Here is a 22,272-nt window from a genome sequence, read left to right as displayed (position 1 = left end):
CACAGTTTGCGGATTCATTCACAGAGCCCTCGTCCACCCTCATGCTATCAAACCTGAAAATATATTTTATTTTGCAAATTTTCCAATTTTTAATCTCCTCGTTTGATATCACATGAAGTCAATAATTATCACAACTAATCTTATATATTTAATAATATCGACTTGATTAAGAAATATTTTACAGGGGCCGATTCATCCATTTTTATCATACCCCCTTACATTCTTCGCGCAATCTCCCTTTAACATTTTAGCTTTTTGGATTTCAAATCCAAGTGTGGCAAAATATAAACAAAAACATCGACTGTAAACTTTTTGCTCTCAAACATGCATATTTGAACACAAAATTAAACTCCTTCCTAATAATCAAATGTAACAGTATAAATATAATAAAAATTTCTCGAAACTGAATTGTGAAAATATATAAACAAATTGGAAAATTACGTTTATTATCAATATAAACAGTTCCTACAATTATATATAAATAAACAAGTGGAACAACCCTGTACAGTTTGAAACTGAACAAAATTAAAATATATCTGAAGCGTTTAAACTGTAATGTATGTTGTAAAGCTGATGCTTTGTTTTTACTACTTGAGTTTAAACCTTGGATTAGCTCTTGGTCAATAAATATTCGGAAAATAATTTCAATATTTGCTCAAACTCAGGTTTACGTTAGGGGACCAGCTTGATGCTAGGGGACCAGGTTTATGTAAGGGGACCAGGTTTATGTAAGGGGACCAGGTTTATGTAAGGGGACCAGGTTTATGTAAGGGGACCAGGTTTATGCTAGGGGACCAGGTTTATGTAAGGGGACCAGGTTTATGCCAGGGGACCAGGTTATGCTTAGGGACCAGGTTGATGCTAGGGGACCAGGTTATGCTAGGGGACCAGGTTTATGCTAGGGGACCAGGTTATGCTAGGGGACCAGGTTGATGCTAGGGGACCAGGTTATGCTAAGGGACCAGGTTGATGCTAGGGGACCAGGTTATGCTTGGGGACCAGGTTTATGCTAGGGGACCAGGTTTATGCTAGGGGACCTGTGGGTTTTAGGGGGCAGATAATTATGGCTTACTATCATCCTGTTAGAAATTCATTGGACTAAGCACCTATCTTTCTATGTTGTTTTTAAAGAGGCTTTGTTGAATTAATTTCATTCAATTCAAATATTGGCAAATTTTCATGTTTTTTCTTTTGCATTTACAAAAAAAATCTTCTAGGCCAATTAACACTATTTTTGCCCTTTTTATGAGTTTCTCAAATTTTGTAAGAAACTGACCTTACCTTAAAAATGTTTGACTTATTAAAATCTGGTGTTGGATTGCTTTCTAATGCGTTAAATTTGCCGATATTTAGAATTTGTTTTAAAAATACTGTTGAGAAGATTAGGACATTTTCTGAGAAAGATTTGAATCTGAACCGAATTCTTTGAATTCCTGAACCCTTGAACACATGGACTTCTGCACACTACTCTTTTCTTACTAGATCTAGTATTTTCTCCCTACTCACTACTCTGAACTCCCTACTCCCTACTCCCTACTCCCTACTCCCTACTCCCTACTCCCTACTCCCTACTCCCTACTCCCTACTCCCTACTACTCCATTCAACATACCTTCATGTATCAAACCCACACATTTATTTAACAACATTTATAATTCAGGTGCAAGTTCTAATCCTGGTTCAATAATTTTTATCCTTTAATCTTTAACTCTTTCAATCCTTTACTCCTTTACTCCTTTACTCCTTTACTCCTTTACTCCTTTACTCCTTTACTCCTTTACTCCTTAACTCCTTTACTCCTTTACTCCTTTACTCTTTTACTCCTTTACTCTCTGTCTCTGTATCCTTAAATAAAATATTATGGAGCGCACATTTTATTTCTCTCCTCAATGTCATGTTTAAGTGATTGTGTTCAGATATTTTCAAGTCATCGCAACATTCTTACTTTCATCGGGGTTTGGTTCTGAATTCTGATTTATAAATTAAAGTATTGCTACAGTGGTAACCAACATAAAGTGGAATAATTTGCTTCTTCGTCATTTCTTTTAATTGAAACCGCCGACAAAAGAAACTGAGTTTTTTCCCCACAAACTCCGATTTTCTGATCCCTTTATCTTTGCAACCTAATAGTCTAAACTTGAGCCCGACTTAAATCTTAAAACATAGAATACAATTTAAGTGGAACCAACCATATTAGAGCCACGGCTCAAATTCTTTAAATTCGGCTTCAGGTCTACATCTTGAAAATGTTGAAACACTTGCACGTACATATTTTAAAAAATTAAATATTTCAATGTAAGTTTTTTCTCCAGATCTAATCCAAGACCCTCCCATACTCCAGTTGTATTCGGAGCTGAGTCATATCTCAGTATCCTGGTAGATTCCAGCTCATGGTGTGCGTTATAATAGGGATTTTTCTCCGCTCACATACAAATATACAGGAGGGACTAGGGAGACCCACAAAGCTTTAAGGATGTAGAATTCATTTATGACTAAATTTTAACGGACAAAATATATAACATCGTTATTATTAAAGCAATGAACTTTAACATCAAGTAAAAAAATAACCATTACAATTTTAAATAATGTAGCGGTCATTTTTAAATGATAAGGTTGAAAACTAATAAATGATATAGTGCAACCCATCAAGTTGAGGAATATGAAGACGACCGATAGACTCAATCTATGATTCTAAATAGCCTAATTTACAGAAAACACAGCATTTGTGCAGTGTACAAAGAACCATACCACTCAATAAGGTCATTTTTATGCTGCTGGTTGAACTATTAGTTTCTTAAATGTCGTCTTCCTATTCCACAGTTTTATAGGTACCACTGTAAATCATAAATCAATGGAACCCAAATTTATTACAACGTTAGCTGTACTAGGTCGAGAAACATAAGCAAAGCAAGTTATTAGAGTAATTTTTGATATTCATCCTTTAAAGCGTGGGTTTACCGTTTCCAATATTAACCTTTCCTTATTTACTTGACTGTGCTGTAGGCATCCACGGTTTATATTATAGGAAATCTGTGTTAAAAGAAAATAAACTCTTTTTAGAGGCCCATTTACAATTAACAATACTTTTCTAATTCGCGTTTTTTGGACTTACTGCCTTATTTTTAGAGGCCCATTTACAATTTACAATACTTTTCTAATTCGCGTTTTTTGGAGTTACTGCCTTATTTTTAGAGGCCCATTTGCAATTAACAATACTTTTCTAATTCGCGTTTTTTGGACTTACTGCCTTAATTTTAGAGAAAGATTGGATTGTCGTAGTAAAAAATACGGATTTGTTTAGTATTTCCGAGATAAGAATTCGGAAATACCAACTTCAGACCGGAAATTCCTGAAATACTTAGTCGTGCTAGTTACTTGATATTCAAAATGATTTAATTCGGTCGGCGCCTGTGGAATAACTATTTATTGGCTTTCATTTGTAAAAATTGTTTTAAACTTATAAATTTATTTCTATCATAAAATCTACCGAAGAACATTAACTATTGAATCTTGTAAAAAAATTATTTTTTTTTCTTGTTTGAAAAATTTTTCTAGTCTTTTATCTCTTTTTTTCTTTTTCTCTCCGAATTTTATATGTTTCCCTTTGTTCTAACTCAACCCCCCTTTTAGACACAATTTATGGCTTTTTTTCACTTTCAAACTCTTTTCACGTTTTCTCCCCTCAATCACTCCCCCCCCCCTTATGTTCTCACTCTATCCCTCGTTCCAAATAGGCACAATTTCTGCAGGTCTAAATGTTTCTTCATGTCTACATTCTGTTTTCCTGCTCTAGTATCTACTCTATATCTAAACCTGATATGGTTTGATAAATATCTAAAAAATCATGATATTCTCATCTTAATATCTTTGCAACCCAATGTCAGAGATCTTAGATATTTCAAACTATAAATTCCGTTAAATCAAATAATCTAAGTTTGAAATATCTAATGTCTACACCATCAGATTGCAAAGGTACAGAGGTATTAGAAATTTAAGTTCGTGGCAAAGACTCAATTTCTTGATTAAGTCGGAAAAGTAGGAATTTTTTTATGGAAAATTCTAGACTTTTAAACTTTTAAGAAATATAAACTAATACCTGTTTAGCAGAAACTGATTAAAAGTTCAGTGAAATATAATATCATATATGATTAAAATGAAATAAATGATAGAGCATTTAAAAATGTTAAAAATGTTGTTTTTAATTGACAAGGGTTGATACATGATCCAGATACTGTAAATAAAAACATATGTCGGATTGTTCTCCCTCCTAATCTAATTATTCTATATATTTTACCAGGCTCACAGGGCGCTTCGCGACCATTTCTTATTTCAATTGTGAACATATTCTCTGTGTATACATTGTAAAACAAAAACAAAAAAGTTTGCGGATTTTATAAAAAAAAAATGTCGTAGATTTTTAAAATTTGATGGAAATCAAATTTTGTTGTAGGCAAATTTTAAATATTTTGATCATCTACATACCTTCCCGGGGACTTGTGAAGGGCCACAAAAAATTTGGGCCCGATCTGTTCAGCCGTTTTGACGTTTATTGGATACAAACAGTCAGACACCCAAACAGACAAACAAAGTGTATATTTTTATTATAAACTATCGATATGATTATTTCTTGTTGTAAAATTTCTATAACTTCTGTTTTCTTTTGAATTTTTTCTTTCATTTTGTTTTGTACCTTTTTCTTGTGTTTCTCAAATTTTTTTTCTATTTTTTGCTAAATTCCGAGTTTTCTCTTTTTTCATATCGGTTCATTTCATACTTTTTTCCCCTTTCCACTCTCTTATGCACTTCTCATTTCCCCTTTCCACTCTCTTATGCACTTCTCAGTTCCCCTTTCCAACCTCTTATGCACTTCTCATTTCCCCTTTCCACTCTCTTATGCACTTCTCATTTCCCCTTTCCACTCTCTTATGCACTTCTCATTTCCCCTACTTTTTTGTGTATCTTCATTTCTTTTAGAGTCTTATTTTATTGTAATATCATTATTCAATTGCTGTTACTCTTTTGACGTTTGTAAAGTAGAAATACAAAGGAATTGAGTCTTTGCCACAGACTCTGATTTTCTAATCCCTATATCTTTGGATTCCAACGTCGTAAACCTTTGACATTTCAACCTATGACTTTTGTTAGATAAAATAATATAAGTTTGAAATATCAAAGGTATACGACATTGGGTTCCAAAGATATTGGGATTAGAAAATCAGAGTTTGTGTCAAAGACTCAATTCCTTTTAAATAGAAATATTTTTCAATATTTTTCTTTTAGAGTCTTATTTTATTGTAATATCCTCATTCAATCGCAGTTACTCTATTGAGTTTGTAAAGTAGAAATAAAAATTTTAAATAAAAATATTTTTCAAATGATAACTCCAATCCTTGGATATTTACAAACAATTAAAATGACTGTAATGTGGAAAAATATCAGACTTTACAGCTTTTTACTTCAGAAATTGCCTTGTTTTTCAAGTTTAACGTTGTTTGTAAATTTCTACTCTAGGAATCATTTTAACAGAACAAGTTTTATATTTCCTAGACAGGGGTTTTCAAAATATGTTTTGAACGCGTTGAATTGTTAATTGTATGTGGGTTCTGATGTTGATGTGGTCTAGGGCGTTTTCATTTTATTATCTCGTCTATTTAATGATATTAATTGAATTTCTTGAAACTGGATTTATAGTTCTGCAACCTTGCTCTGGGATGACTAAGTATGTAACTATGTATCTTCTAGTGAGTACAGTCGAAGCAGCGCTCTCGCAGGGACTGGTCGTGTTTCTCCGGCTCCACAGGTTCACTGCACACGGATACACACTCAGCACACACAGTCCTGATCAGTTTATACAAACTTTTAAATATTTAAAAACAATCAAAAATCTTGGATTTAGTTTTAAGATAAAATTCTCCTTTTTTGCTTGTTGTGTCAGTGTGCAGTGTGTTCAGAAGGGACGGGAGTTGAGCAGAGTTGCGGCGAAACGACAGCAGCTACTGGAGTCGGTTCAGTCCGGGGCTAACGCTCTCCAACAAGAGGCCATGAATGTCAAGCCGAGGTAAGATTAGTTTTATTTGAAAACCTGAACCTAGAACTACAATAGTTATACATTTCAAGGGAAATAAGATATTATTGAGTGTCTGAGCCTTTCTCTTTAGATCTACTTATGCATATTAGTATCCAATATATTTGTGGTGGTGGGGTTTGGGGGTTTGGGTGGGGGGTAGGATAAAAATTAAGATAATTGAATTAATAATGACACAGTGTCAAACTTGCAAGATTAAATGAACTCTATCCTAGTGTGTGAATTTGTCAAAGTACGATGCATATAATTTACTTCAGATTGAGCCAATGTGTAATAAATACGCTGGGGTTTGGATTAGATAAGGTTTAAATATTCTCAGATTATTTTACATAATATCTATATTTTTCAGCGGGTTGACAGGTCACAGCCTCTCTTCTCTCTCCTCCCCCGAGGTTAAATCCAACCTGGGGGAGCTGAAGAACAGCTTGTCGGAGATGAAGAACCTGCAGGGAGGGTTGGCAGGCTCAAGTCAGATCCTAGCAACACAAACTCAATCCCTCTCAGAGTCAAGAAACTCAACCTTTAACAGATCCGTGTCGGCCAGCTCTAATCTGTGTGCGGCCGGAGCAGGACTAAAACAGCTCGGATTTAAGAGAAATGAAACTAGTCCGTCCATTATGGAAATACCGTCCTCCGGTGAAATAGATATAGATGAACCATGTGATAACCTTCCTATAGTGACTTCTCCTATGCCTGAACTACCAGACATGGATATAAACTTCTCAGATTCAGAAAACTCCGGTTTAACCAGTCCTAACCTTGTCTCATCCATGCATAGCGGTGGACTAACCCTGAGTAATTCTAGTCCCCTTGCTAAGATGAGTAACCTAACCTCCTTATCAAATACAAATAGTTACTCACACGAAGAACGGAAAACCTCTTCCTCTTCTAAGACCAAGATAGTGACAGATAAGTTTAGTTCTGAAAGTGCTACTGCCACTGCTGCCCAGACCAAGAGAATACAGACCGGAGATGTGAGTTATGAAGAAAAAATAGCTGCATCCGCCTCTAAGGGAAGGTTGGAGAAAGACGGTATTGTTTCGGAGAAAGAGTCCGGACTGAAACATCAATCCAGAACTCACAGGGTTAGCGATGTAGTGCAGTCAGAGAGTGCAACTGCAACAATGTCAGGGAACAGGGTTCAGGCCGGAGCTTTCTCTTCCGAAAATGTTTCTGCTGCAACATCAACCTTGAGATCTACTTTAGACTCAACAGGGAAATTTACAAGTGAGTCTCACGCGTCGTCGGCAACTTCTAAAAAGATGAGTATAACATCAGGAGGGGTAACCCGAACCTCACAGCTACTCAGTTCCAATCAGATTAGTAAAATGATCAACACCAAAATGACGAAAGAAGAAATCAATAAATACTTGACAAGTTTTGAAGATCTGGACAGGCTGGGAACCACAACTAACGTGAAGGATGTAGAGAATGCTCTTGTAAAATATTGCGGAGTCATGTCCAACACTGTGGAACAACTCAAGTCGGAGCATAACGAGGATTCCTTGGCGAGCATGATTACCAAAGTGAACGACATGATGTCCTCGGCCTGGAAAGTTCCGAGGTTTGGTCCCGACATCGGAGAAACCCTGTGCGATATTATGAGAAACAACGGTGGTATGGATCTTATCATGGAGAACCTAGGAACAGATCATGCTGTTCTTCAGTTTAACAGCGCTAAACTCCTAGAGAAATGTTTAATCACTGAGAATAGAGAATATGTAGTTGAGAAAGGATTGGATAAAGCTGTAGCTATTGCTAGAAAGTTAACTAGACCTGATGTACGGGATGTAAACCATACTAGGGTTGGTACAGGAATCCTGGAGAACCTCTTCAAGCACAGTGAAACCACGTGTGGGGACGTTATTGCAATGGGAGGTTTAGATACAGTTGTCAACGAATGTCAGTCAACGGATATTGAAACTTTACGGCATTGTGCAAGTGCCCTGGCCAATGCAGCTATGTACGGAGGTTCTGAAAATCAGGAGCTTATGATTAAACGTAAAGTTCCAACTTGGCTTTTCCCTCTGGCCTTTCATAACGATGAAACTATAAAATACTACGCATGTTTGGCCATAGCAGTTCTAGTTGCTAATAAAGAGATAGAAGCAGCGGTTCTGAAGAGTGGAACTCTTGATCTTGTTGAACCCTTTGTACAAGGGAAGAACCCGGCTGAGTTTGCAGAAATCTCCGCCCAGCAGTCAGGGGGTCAGAGTTCTACTTGGCTCAAGCGCCTCATCCCGGTTCTACATTCTCAGAGAGAAGAGGCTAAAAATCTCGCAGCTTTTCATTTCTGTATGGAAGCTGAGATAAAAGTAAAACAAGGTAAAACCTCAATATTTGATGAAATTGGAGCAGTGGACGCCCTGAAGAAGGTCGCTAGTAGTCCCATGGGGATTGCATCCAAATATGCAGCTCAGGCTCTCAGGATCATGGGAGCTGATGTTCCTCATAAACTGAGCCAACAGGTTCCAACCTGGTCAGTAGAAGATGTCAAGGAATGGGTCAAACAGATCGGGTTTCCACAGTTTGCGGATTCATTCACAGAGAGCAGAGTGGACGGAGACCTACTTCTCCAACTGACGGAGGAGATGTTGAGAGAAGATATCCAGATGAAGAACGGAATCCTCCGGAGAAGGTTTCTCCGTGAGCTGACCAACCTGAAGAAGAGGACGGATTACACCAGTGTGGATAATACAGGACTTAATGATTTTTTGCAAACTCTAGGCCAGGAATATTCAGTTTATACTTATGATATGTTAAACAAGGGGATAGACAGGGATACATTGCTCAGTATAAACGACGAGCAGCTACTCATGGAATGTGGTATTTCTAATAAAATTCATAGAATTAAAATCCAACAAGGAGTTAAAGTTGAACGTGGTGATATTAGCTACTCTGAAGAGAGTTTAGACAAAAACCTAGATGTATTTGTGAGCTACCGGAGATCAAACGGATCCCAGCTCGCCAGCCTTCTCAAGGTGCACCTTGAGCTACGGGACTACACAGTATTCCTTGACGTAGCAGGGTTGGAAGCTGGTAAGTTTGATAACAACCTGCTCCAGAGTATACGATCAGCTAGAAACTTTATCCTAGTGTGTACAGCTGGAGCTATGGACAGGTGTGTGGGGGATCACGAACAGAAAGACTGGATCCATAAAGAGATCTATTGTGCACTCCAATCTCAGTGTAATATTATCCCAGTGTTTGATAATTTTGTGATGCCAGAACCTGACAGTTTACCGGAGACAATGCGTCCTATCACGTCCTACAATGGGGTTCGATGGATCCATGATTATCAGGTAAATCAAGTTTTTTTTTAGCTTTTCCTTCAGAGCATTCTCAACTAGACAGAAGGATCAGAAAAATGGAATTGAGTCTTTGCCACAAACTCTGATTTTCTAATCCCTATATCGTTGCAACCCAATAACGTAGACCATAGATATTTCAAACTCTAAATAGTAGATGAACTAGTCTAAGCTTGAAATATAAAAGGTTTACACAATGAGGTTGCAAAGATATAGGAATTAGAAAATTTGAGTTTGTGGCAAAGACTCAAATCCTTTATTAGACATTACTTTTCGTCTTCTAGTTTCGATTTTTTGCAAAAGTATGAGAACAGTAAATTAAGTAAAAGTAAATTCAACCTAAAGTCTGACCACGTCAACCTTGTTGCACCGGCTAGTTCTATTGAGTGTCTGCTTTACTTACCTAATGTCCGGGCGATACAGTACAGACTGGGACCATAAAGGTTGACCCGGCTCGGAAATTCAAATTGCCCGCGATTTATTTGTTTACATAACAGAAATTCAAAACATTTTTGTTCTTTTCAAGAGCTCTTAAATTAAAGGAGGTTTTGATGAAAACATTTTAATCTTACCTCCAATTTACTTTTGTTTGACGTAAAAAATTTCTTTTCCCTTTAATACTAAATATGTTTGCATTAAAAACACATAATAATGCTTTAATTTATTTTACAGTGCTAAGGGTCATACAAAATCTATGCACGTTGTATAGGGTTGTTAATCGTTTTTTGTTTCGTTTTTCGATTGTTTACTAAAACGATCGTTTTGCTTTAGGAAAAAACGATCGTTTATAAAAATGACCCACTCATTTTTAACTTTTAGAAAACGAATAATGATCGTTTTGAATAGGATCGTTTTTATAAAAAAGATCATCGATTGATTTTTATACGATTGTTTAAAAAAACTATCGTTTTTGAAGAAAAAAATGTAGTGATAAACATGTTAACGATCGTTGACAAAGGAACGTAGTTATCGATCGTTAACGAAGGGTAGTCGTTAACGAAACGACAAGCTTTATAAAAACGATCGTTTTGAAGACGACCGTTTTTAAAAACGAACTTTTTAAAAAAACGATCGTTTCGTTTCTTTTTTTGTCGTCGTTTTCATAACGAAACGATCGTTTAAAAAAAATGAAAACGTTAACATCCCTACTCCCTAGGCAAGTTTATGAACGGCGAAGTCTTAGACTTAATGATTTCCTTTTGAAATATAATTTTTGTTTGAAAATCTTCCAATAAGAGCAGAAAAATCTTCGCAATCTTTATATATTTGTCAAGAAAAAAAATGGTTGCTGGTAAAAATAAAATATCTAGAATTATATCATGAAAAAGTGTCCCGAAGTGCCCTTGGAGGCCTGCTAGGCTACTATCTGATATTCATTATAATAAATTTTCACATCCTCTTTTCTACCTTGCCTTCTCCACTGAAAATTTGTCCAAAAACAAATTCCAACTTAAATCATCCCGTAATTAACATGCGTCGTGTTGATTTGATTTAAATGAATACTAAGTATGTTAAAATGTCGATATTCCTCCCAATTAAATCATGATTTGTCACATTTTTCTCAATCTCGGTCCATGTGGGTTAATTAAATGCACTTGAAAATCAAATTTCAGTGTTTCACTGAGTTATGCGCAGAAATATATTACATCTTTTAGAATCATTATTATTATTATTATAATTTATATTATTGTTATTATTATTATTATTATTTTTAATATATATTATCATTATTCTTATTTATTTATTCATAAAGAAGTATTAATTTTATTTATTTATTCATAAAGAAGTATTAATTTTTATTCTTTAAAAAAAGATGGATAAAAAACATTTAACAGTAAAAAAAGCATGATAACAGAAATTTTGAATATTAAATCTTATGTTTATTTTTCAATTTAAGGGAGTGACCGGCAATTTAAGGTGGTTGAACTGAGATTGAAGTATTATTGAGAAATTTTTTAGGATTCATTTTAGACCTATGAGACGTTTTTACGGTGCATATTTGTTTAGAAAGAGCGCAAATGCAATCTTTAATCCTCATAGATTTTCTATTTTGGGGAGATAATTTTAAGAATCGGTTTTATTTAAATTATTCAATGACGACCACGAAAAATGTAATATAAATTCTACAGTATACTAATTATCTGTTTAGGAACAGGTTGAGGAAATAAAACTTAACTTTTATCAACGAAAATAAGTAATCTTATTCAGTTATGGTTTATATAATGTCTCAATGTTCAAAATTTTCTCTAGATTTCCGGGAATTTTAGATGAAAAGACGACATTTGAAAAGAAAAAGAAAAAAATATAGTGAAGAAAAAGAAACAATTTATTCAAACATTGATTTATTGACAAATTTCTAATGAGAAATATGTTCCTAAGCATCTAATTAGTTCACTGTAGAAATTTTGTTACATTTTTCTTCATCGTTTTTGAATAATTTATAAAAAACGGGTTCTCAAAATCATCTCTCTCCAAAATGTACAATGAATGAGGATTTTAAATATTGAATTTGCTCTCTTGCTGAACAAATATGCATCGTAAAAACGTCTGATAGGTCTCAAATGAACCATAAAAAATTCTCAATAATTCTGCAATTTCAGTTCAACTACCAATCAATGCAAATCCCTTAAAAACATATTCTTTTGATTATGATTCACAATGTTTTATAGAAATGTCAGAAAAACTGTATTAATACAAGAAATCTTTAATACAAGAAATCTTAAATACATGAAATCTTAAATACAAGAAATCTTTAATTCAAGAAATCTTAAATACAAGAAATCTTAAGTATAAGAAATCTTTAATACAAGAAATCTTTATCCGGATTCATCGTAGAAAGGAACTGAGTCTTTGCCACAAACTCTGATTTTTATATCCTTATATCATAACAACCCAATGTACAATTGTGGCGAAAGATAATCGATGAGTATAGGTTGTAATATCTGAATGATTTGTTTGAAATTAAATTGATTTTTTACGGTCTAAGTCGTTGCAATAGGACGCTAAGTTATTCGATATAAGACGTCTTTAACAATTTTCTCCTTATAGACGCAACAGATAGAAGTAAGATTAGTAGAGATCAAAAGCGCTTTTTATCGCGTTAAGCCTATACCCCCTTTTCATTTTCGCGAACACTCCCTTTAAATTTTATTTTTAAATAAAAATTATCGGCTTGAATTTACTTATAACGTCAATCAACTGAATCAATTCATACATATTAAATATCTAGAAATTTGAACGAAGTTCCGGATTTATTTCACAGTGTTAAAAACAGCCTGTCATTTATTAGACTTTAAACATGAATATGATAGAGAATAGGAGAAGGGTGGTGGAAGATATTTGGGAATATTATTATTTTGAAATTATATTAATGTATACCATAGTTCAGTTCAAATTCTAATTATCATGCTCCATAAAGAATTGAATAAGATAAAGCCAAATACACTTTTGGAAAAGATATGGGGGGATTAAAACCTACACACATGTTCACATATCCATCAAAACGGCCCCCGCCTTACGGCCAAGCCCCCCCCCTCAAATAAAAATTTCTTTATTTTTGAATTGGTTTAGATCTAAAATCCTTATTTGTAAAAATAATTACTTTTTTAAAAGAAATGTATCTGCCTCCATATGTTAACTATTCATTGCTATATCTGAATTTGCACGTTTTCCAAGTTAGCGTAGTGCAGAAGTGCACAGGTTTGCTTATCTTTATGTGACGTCACTTAGCTCATGAATATATCGAACAAATGCCGCGGCAAAGATTGTGACTCATGCGCGCGGGAAATATTGTTTCATTATTGTTTACATTTATAATGTGTCATTTGTGTGTTGATATATTTAGAGATGAATTCCCTAACTTTATTATTAGAAACCGGATATGATTAGATAAGATTAGTTTTAGACTAAAGAGCTGTTTATTATTGTGTACAAAACTGCTTGGGAACCCAGCGTTGCCCATAGGTACTCAAAGTTACTCCCGCTGTTTACCCGCGCTTGGTCATAAATTACGATTATAGCTATTTTTCCTTACTTAAGTTGACACACACAACTTAGAATCTCAGGCTAAGAACATTCCCATGGATCCCCAATAAAAATTTGAGGCAAATCGACCAAGGGGTTCCTGAGTTATGATTGGACATACAACAGAGATTACAACATTATATATAATCGAAATTTTCATATAGTTAAGATATTTTATCTTAAATTTCTGTTAAAAAAAATTGCCACAATTCTTCATAAAATGATGTTATTGTCCCAACTAAACGTGGGAATTAAGTGACAACATTTGAAACATCTTCTTTCAAACATAGGCTAAAAAATTCAATTTCTTTTTCAAAATAAAAAAATCGAATTTTTATATTCATAATTCGATTTTATTATTCCACGGGCACAGGCTACAGCTAGTAATGTATAAAGTCTTGCGAAGAATCGCATTTAAAGGAATTGAGTCTTTGCCACGAACTCAAAATATATAATCCCTATATCTAAGAAACCTGATGGTGTTAAGTTTTGATATTCCAAAATTAGATTATTTGTTAAGACAAAATTCAGTTTGAAAAATCTAAGGTCTACGACATTGGATTGAAAAAGACGTAGGGATTAGAAAATCAGAGTGTGGGTGAGGAAGGGGGGTTGGTCCTGAACAGCTAGGATGGATCCAAAGCATCCATTGTGAAGTGAGTAATCTGTTAAAAGCTGGGATTAAAAAATCTGAAATGAATTATTGAACAGTATAAAGGAATTGACTCTTTGCAACAAACTCTAATTTTCTAATCCCTATATCTTTGGATTCCAACGTCGTAAACCTTTGAAATTTCAAACTATGACTTTTGTTAGATAAAAAAATATAAGTTTGAAATATCAAAGGTTTACGACATTGAGTTCCAAAGATATTGGGATAAGAAAATCAGAGTTTGTGGCAAAGAGTCAATTCCTTTGAAATTTATTGTGTTTTGATCTTCTCCCTTGAACTCCAAGCACAAGCCCGGCACTGTTGAGAGGCCTTAGTAAATAGTTGAGGCTGTATTTAGTATTGAGAGGTGTAGTGACGTCAATTATAGAACAAACACAGTTTATCTTAAACATTTAATAATGATTTATTCATTCTTTCTTTATGATTGTTTAACTAAAGACATTAAAACTTAGAGGTCCACAGGGTGACATAAAAAATTTACCAAGTTTTTTTTAAATGCGTGAAAATTCACCTTACCGCATATTTTATATGATGTAAAAACTTTTTATTGTTCGATTATTCGTTTTTGCAAAACATAAATTATTTCAAATATATAACTATATATTTATATTATTTATTAATAAAAAAATATTTTTATAGCTCTTTAATTTGACTGTAAAGTTTTTAGACAGAAATTTTCTCATTGTCAAGAAGGTAAAAAAGTCGAGAACCTACAAGATTAGGAGGAAATTTAATTGTAAAACTTTTTTCTTAAGTTGTGACAAAAAATAATAGTGTGATGAGTAATTATTGTGCTATTGTAGTTTTTTCTAAATATAACCAGATTGCCCAAAAACATGAATCTGAAAAGTTAATTTCTAATTTTTTCCAGTTATATTGTAAAAATGTTTATAAAAATATCGAAACACTTGTATTAAACTCAAATTTTCTAATCCTCATATCTTTGTAAACTGGTGTCGTGGAAACTATTTCAGTTTGATATTTAAACTTCGAAGTTTAAAAAAATAAAATTATAATATACCAGTATATAGTAGTATATAGAGGATAGTATACACTATATGGGTTAAAGTATGAAGGGATTAGAAGATTAAGAATAGTATTTACTTCCTTTGCTGAATACTATTTTAAAGGGTATTTTGCTTGTTCAATATTTGACTGGATCGTCTTTACCTTCTCATGTTTATTGGTGTGCGCTGTACACATATTCTACATTTTTATCTTTGAAATTAATTGAAAATAGTATTGAGGTTTCTGATCTGTTTTTATTTGGATCAGCTGGCGGATGGAGGATGCGGATAAACCGTAGAATCATCAATAGAATATGATCTTGTAGGACGATAACTGCTCCTTGTACAGATTGTATACTGGTTGTCTAACTGGTATCTAGGTACCTAGAGCAGGCTGAGTTATGGTTTCTTCGAGATATACTCATAGATACAGGAGCAACTAGTAGATTAAAGGGGGGTGCGAAACTGGGGAAAAAAATTAGATTTTTCTGTAAAATTTATTTAAATTGAAAAAGCTATTAAGAGAAATGGAGGTTAACTATGGCAAGAGCACCTAGATATTGTGGTTGATTTAGCTTTTTTTTTAATTCTGATAGTGCAAAGAAAAATAATAAAATCTTGACTGAAAATTGATCTTCTTATACAGCCTTTACGTCACACCAGTAAACATTTTTGCAGATTTGCATTTTTTCACTAATTTAAAAAGATTATGAATCTATAAACAAATCAGAGTAAATATTATGTCAAATGTTTATTTCTATTTATTTAGCCATTTTGAGTAATTTTGTATACAGTGTAAGTGTGTACTGTGTAAGTGTGTACAGTGTAAGTGTGTACAGTGTAAGTGTGTACAGTGTAAGTGTGTACAGTGTAAGTGTGTACAGTGTAAGTGTGTACAGCGTAAGTGTGTACTGTTTAAGTAAAGAGAGGCTGTCAATTAAAAAAGCTTCTCTTTGATTACTGGTAAACTTATAATTCAAAAAAAGCTTTTTAACAATCAAAACTTGAATGGAAAATTTGTTTTCATTGTATTGATATAATCGCCTAACCACTGTATGTAACATCTTCTCAATTAACAATAAACATCATATTCCCATAGTCCTGCGGTCTGCCTGTTTTTTACCTTCTAAGTTGAATGCGGGTTACCAATTTAGTCCCAGTTCAATATTATTTGTATCTTATAAATTCCAAAATTTAAAATGACTAGGCCTCCTGGGCGCTTCGTGCCCATCTGTAACTTTTGAAAAATCCAAACTTTTTAATGGAAATTTTATATTTTGTTTTGTGAAGAGATCTTTTTTTCTTAAAACAACAAAAATAAATCAAAATATATGTTAGAATTTAATACAATCGTAAGAAACCGAAAATGAAAATGAACAGTTTTAAAAAAGAAAAACATGGATTTCTGATTCATTTTTGATCTGTTCCTTGAGAGTTACTTGACATTTCACGCACAGTCCCTTTAAGAAACAATTATTAATGTATTTTGTTTTCTAGGACGCATGTGTAGAGAAGATAGTCCGGTTTATCTCCGGTGACGGAAGTATGGGTGGACCCATTATGGAGCGGTTTCTAGCTGGCTCCAATACTGGATCCCAGTACTCTTACGGTAGACAGAACACATACCAGAGAACCATCTCGGAGGAGAGTAATGCTCCGTCAACCCGCTCCGATGAAACCTCAACCCTTGGGAACCAACCACAATGACTTCTTGCGCCTGTTTCAACACTACAAACTAAACTATTATGTCCAGATACTCCAAACCCTCCACCTCGGAAAGTTTCTCAGTTTCGTCCTCAGAAATCTTCTCTCTCCTGCTCCAAACCCAACCTTAGATCTTTCAGTCCTGCTCGATCCGTTTCTCCGATGACAAGCGGACGACTGCCTGGTTTAGGACGGCCGGTCCAGCTCACGGTCCCTTCTCTCGGGCGACAAAGTCCTCTAATTCTCACTAAAGTCCCGTACAGTCCTGTAATGAGAAGAACCCGGAAAGTTTCAACCAATCCTCAGATGAGGAAATCTTTGAGCTTAGACAATGTGAGAGTACAGAACTTTACTCCGGAGACTCGAGAGGATTTTTTCCACGAGAAAATTGAGGAAAATGAAGATGTTGCAAATGAGCAGGAATCTGCAGTCTCGGCAAATTCCGAGAAGGTTGAGACTGTGAACTTTCCTTCTCCGGATACTCATGCCAAACCTGCCAAATTTAACGAGGTTTTGACACGAGTTGGTGACAACTTCTGCTCCAGTTATAGTTCCCTGCCAAGACCTGTCTCCAGGAGTAAGAGTATAACACGATCTCTAGTTCCCAAGATGAGACAAATGTTTGAGAAGTCTCGAAGCTGTGATCCGGAGTGGGGTGAGGAGAACTCAGTACCTGAACCACGGAGAAGATTCCAGACTAAGGACGGAACGGAGTCAACTCGATCTAGTTTTGTCCTGTTAGAAACAGGACCCAGAGCATCTCGAGGTACTCTCAAGGACTATGATCATATATCCTCCTCTCCCTCCCTGGACAGGAAATCTAAAGGGTTTGTCAACAAATGCGTGACTAAAGTAAAATCCTTTATTGGGAAGAGTGAGGAGAAGGAATAGTTGAAAACATCAATTTTTTATTTTTATATCAGACATGTTGGTTTAGTTTATATATTAGACATATGAGGGGTTGCGTGGTGAAACCTATTGAGATGACGCTTATTATGCCCCCTATGCGTATATTTGTAGATGTTCAAGCTAATTTATCTACTAGTAAGCCGACAAGTCCTGCATAACATGAAAGGGTTCTTAGAGAGATGGAAGAGGGGGGCGGGGGGGAAGGGACAACATGGACTGAAATAAGGGGTTGGGGGTTTAATACGCTTTCCTCTAAATCTTCAGATAAAAATGAAGAATTCATGAATACAAATCCATTAAAACCCTTGGTTGGTTTTAATTAATGTAACTTCATTAAATATGGATAAAGCCTGATAAAGAGTCCATTAAATTTCCATTAAATCAACTGTCAATCTAAATATGATTTGACTGCGATGCATATTTCGACTTTTTGATAAATGAACTTTAGATCATGGCGTTATGACAGGGGGAGGAGTTGGGGGTCGAGCAAAAAAATAAGATTCGTTCGTTTCAAGATCCTATCTTCGAAGAGAACCACCCTACCCAGCCCTAAACAACCCAACTAAGCTTATTTTATACATATTTATAAAATGGAGAAAACCTTGAAGATAAAGCCCTCATAATTCTCTGCATATAGATGGTATCTTCCAAACCACATTCAAAATTTCAGCGCTTTTTTAAACTAAGAAATTCGATCATTTGTTCACAAAAACGCGCAAGGGTTGATAACCTTACATTGTTATCCAAGTACGTCGCAGACGTTAAAGAAAGGCGAATATGTTACTAAAAATCCACGAAATCATGAACTATGTCTAATGTTAAAGTAAACCTAAAACTGTTAATTGAGTTGAGTCTTTGCTACAGATCTATATTTTATAATCCCTATATCCCTAAAACCTGCAGGTGTAATCTTTTATATTTAAACGTAAATTATTTGATCTAACACAATTTATAATGTGAAATATTTAAGGTCTTCAACTTTGGGTTGTAAAGATATTGAGATCAGAAAATCAGAGTTTGCGGCAAAGTCTCAATTCCTTTGTAAACTGTACAGTTCCTTTCTCGTTGCAAAAACTTACAAAACTGTGCAAAAACTCACAAAACTGTGCCAAAAAAAACTTGAATTGCAGTTTATTTAAACTCCCTGTGTTGAGAGATTAATGAATCCCCCAGTAAAGTCTAAATTATTAGTTTGTAGTGTTGAAACAGGCATTCTTATACAACATATATATATTTATTGAAACTTTATGAAACCAACTTCATTTGTAATAATAATTTAATAATTTAATAAGTCTGGGTTGAAAGCTGAGGGGAGGGCGGGATACAGCTTTGATAAGATTCCGTACACCTCCCACCTCATTAATCTTTTTTATCTAACAAATCTGTTTAGTATGAATAATTTTTGTGTTTATGATCTATAGAACGATAATGAGGGGAGGAAGCTGGAAGGCAGGCCATTTAAACCCTACGTCCGAACCACGTTTTCCTCATTCTCTCTTACGAGCTTACGAGCCCCCTCTTACAGCTCTTTTTATATTGAATTTTAAAAACTACCAATTTCTTCAAAGTCTGAATAAAAATCTAGAAGTTGACGATTAAGATGGAAAAAATCCTATGGACGAGCATTAGGAGAAGGCTCGGACGAAAAATTTGGCAGAATGTGGTTCGGACGCAGAATTGCTGTGGTTTGATTTCCTCCCCTCTTTAAACGATACAAAGTCATAATGAGGACCATTTATGATGGTATTATCAAGATTAAAATCTATTCGTAATTGTTATTTTTTCTACAGGACTAAATGAATGATTTATTAGTTTATCTTATATGTATGTAATACTATGTTAGTAAACAGAAAACTCTTTAAAATAAAATAGTAAACCTTCAGTTTAGTTTGGGGAAGGAAAATCTGGAAGTAAAACTACAAGATGAAAGTACAAAACACAAAAAGGAGTAGTTGACAGGATGTGAAAGGGTTTAGAAGAGACTAACTAGATGGAAAGTGGGATAGGAAAAGCATGACAGATATGTCTACAGAAAAGAACTTAAAGGAAAATTGGGAGTATAGGAGGAGCTGGATTCAGAATATACAGGGTGTCCCACGAAACATGACAGTTAGTGCATAGGTTAAAATGTCTTCTTCCATATTTTTTAGGCTGTTTAATACCAAAGAGAATAAGAAATGATATTATATAGCACTCATGTTATTGTAAAACTTATTACAAAGTAAAATATATTTGAGTAAAAGATTTTATTAACAAAATAAACTGGAAAAAGTCCATGATATATCCAATGCAGCATATTGAAGAAGCCATTCAAAACTATTCACCAATTGTCATGTTTCGTGGGACACCCTGTAGAGTAAAGGAACAGGGTTTTGGGTACAAAGGGGAGGAGAAACAGGGTTCAGGATACAGAGTAGAGGAGAAACAGGGTTTAGGATACAGAGTAGAGGAGAAACAGGGTTTAGGATACAGAGTAGAGGAGAAACAATGTATAGGATACAGAGTAGAGGAGAAACAGGGTTCAGGATACAGAGTAGATGAGAAACAGGGTTCAGGATACAGAGTAGAGGAGAAACTGGGTTCAGGATACAGAGTAGAGGAGAAACAGGGCTCAGGATACAGAGCAGAGGAGAAGTAGGGTTTTTAGGATACAGAGTAGAGGAGAAACAGGGCTCAGGATAAAGAGGAGTAGGGTTTAGGATACAGAGTAGAGGAGAGAGTTAAGGATACGGAGTAGAGAAGGAGTAGGTTTCAGGATACAGAGTAGAGGAGTAGGGTTCAAGATCCAGAGTAGAAGAGTATGGTTTAGGATACAGAGAGAGAGGAACAGGCTTCAGTATATAGATCGTAGAGTAGGAGCAGGGTTCAGGGTACAGAAAAGAGGAGGAGCAGGGTTCAGGATACAGAGTAGAGAAAGCCTAGGGTTCAGGGTACAGAGAAGAGGAGGAGCAGGGTTCTGGATACAGAGTAGAGGAGGAGCTGGGTTCAGAATACATATGAGAGGAGCAGAATTCTAGATACAGAGTGTGGGGGACAAAAAGGAGGATACAAACAAAAAAGAAACAAGAAAACTTCGATGCAGACGACATTCATAAACAGCTTTCATAGGGCATGCTCAATTCAAGTACAACTGAACTTATAGGAAAATCGCATAGAGTAATAAAACGAAGAGGTGAAGCTTAGCTTAGATGTACAGAACCGACCTGTCTATTAATTAATTAATTAATAGACAGGTCGGTTGTGTACATCACGATATGTTTACGTACAGGGTGTCCCAAAAAACATGGGAATTCAGTGACGAATTCGATATCGTCTTTGTTCTGAATTAGCATTGTAATACCTAATTTCAAAAGCCATAATATTATTATGTCTGATAGAGTTTATTTAAAGAAAAGGGTAAAAGACTGCAAAGATGTGTCTATAATGTCTCCGCAAGATGAACAGTGAAGACGGACAAGTTTACTCTGTTTGTNAGCCAGTCACCGTTTTCATAAAATAATAATAATATGGCTTTTGAAATCAGGTATTACAATGCTAGTTCATAGAAAAGACGATATCGAATTCGTCACTGAATTCCCATGTTTTTCGGACACCCTGTATCTAACGCTGTATGAGCGATCGTATTTCTGAGGAGTGGTTTAATGTAGATATTTGAATATTGGTATTAGATAGATTAGGTCGAAAAAATGTAAAAAAATAATTTTTTGTTTAAAACAAATATCAATTAGTGTGACACATGTTTCTGTAACCATTTTTCAAGGGCTTTTCAAAACTATAGTTTTCAGATCTGTAGCTTTAGTCATAAAAAAGTTATGGGCTATTTAAGATTTTTTTACATACTCTTGTTTTTTATCGCCCTGCACCCTACCTTAGGCATAAAAAAAATTACCAAAAAATCCAGGTCGTCAGCATTGTTTCATCTTTGTGGGTAACCCTGCATACACTATCATGTTTATGATAAAGAGTTGAAGAGAAGAAACAATAAAAAATGTTTGAAATAAGAATGTTTTCAGTTAAATTCATGCCCTAGAAACTTAATATTTTTGACAAAACTTTTAGCTTATAAATTGAAAACCTAAAAATTTGAAAATTGTTAAATGTTTGCAGTCAACATCCTCGAATTCTCTTTAAATAAAGAAAGAAAATCAAAAAGTTGGTCAATTCCATAAAATCCCCCTTTAGAAATACGATCACTCTATATACAAGTGTACAGTGTTAGATACGTAAACATATCGTGATGTATACAACCGACCTGTCTATCAAATAATTAATAGACAGGTCGGTTGTATACATTTGAGCTAAGCTTCACCTCTTCGACGTTTTATTACTCTATGGGAAATCGGATACATAATTTTAAACTGGGTTTTAAAAAGGACACGATATCCCTTCCCCCATGCAACGGTAATTTTTATAGAATTGATACAGACGCAATTTTTCGTTTTTTAAAACTGTTTATTTTCACTTGTGGTTTCTCTGCAAAAGTGACTGGTGCAATTCTAATCTAATCTGGAAAAATAATCAAAATTAAACGTTTCTGCATTAACCCTAGTTCTGCTGGGGGGGGG

General features: G+C 34.7%; 1 protein-coding gene across 3 annotated transcripts in view; it reads left to right on the top strand.

The window, feature by feature from the left end:
* LOC111709721 (sterile alpha and TIR motif-containing protein 1) overlaps positions 1 to 17,552 on the top strand; it is a 25,685-nt gene extending 8,133 nt beyond the window's left edge. The window contains exons 3-6 of one of the 3 annotated variants that reach the window (XM_023483607.1): positions 5,741 to 5,798; positions 5,941 to 6,056; positions 6,433 to 9,385; positions 16,592 to 17,552. In XM_023483607.1, coding sequence (XP_023339375.1) covers positions 5,741 to 5,798; positions 5,941 to 6,056; positions 6,433 to 9,385; positions 16,592 to 16,801 — 3,337 coding nt within the window. In that variant the 3' untranslated portion in view covers positions 16,802 to 17,552. The remainder of the gene's footprint in view (positions 1 to 5,740; positions 5,799 to 5,940; positions 6,057 to 6,432; positions 9,386 to 16,591) is intronic. The other 2 variants (XM_023483609.1, XM_023483608.1) reach the window with 2 other exon arrangements.
* Positions 17,553 to 22,272: the final 4,720 nt, after the last annotated feature.

Source organism: Eurytemora carolleeae, unplaced genomic scaffold (assembly GCF_000591075.1).
Source record: "Eurytemora carolleeae unplaced genomic scaffold, Eaff_2.0 scaffold974, whole genome shotgun sequence".
Classification (NCBI taxonomy): domain Eukaryota; kingdom Metazoa; phylum Arthropoda; class Copepoda; order Calanoida; family Temoridae; genus Eurytemora; species Eurytemora carolleeae.
The sequence above is the reverse complement of the archived record's forward strand: the minus strand, read 5'-3'. Positions and strand labels throughout refer to the sequence as shown.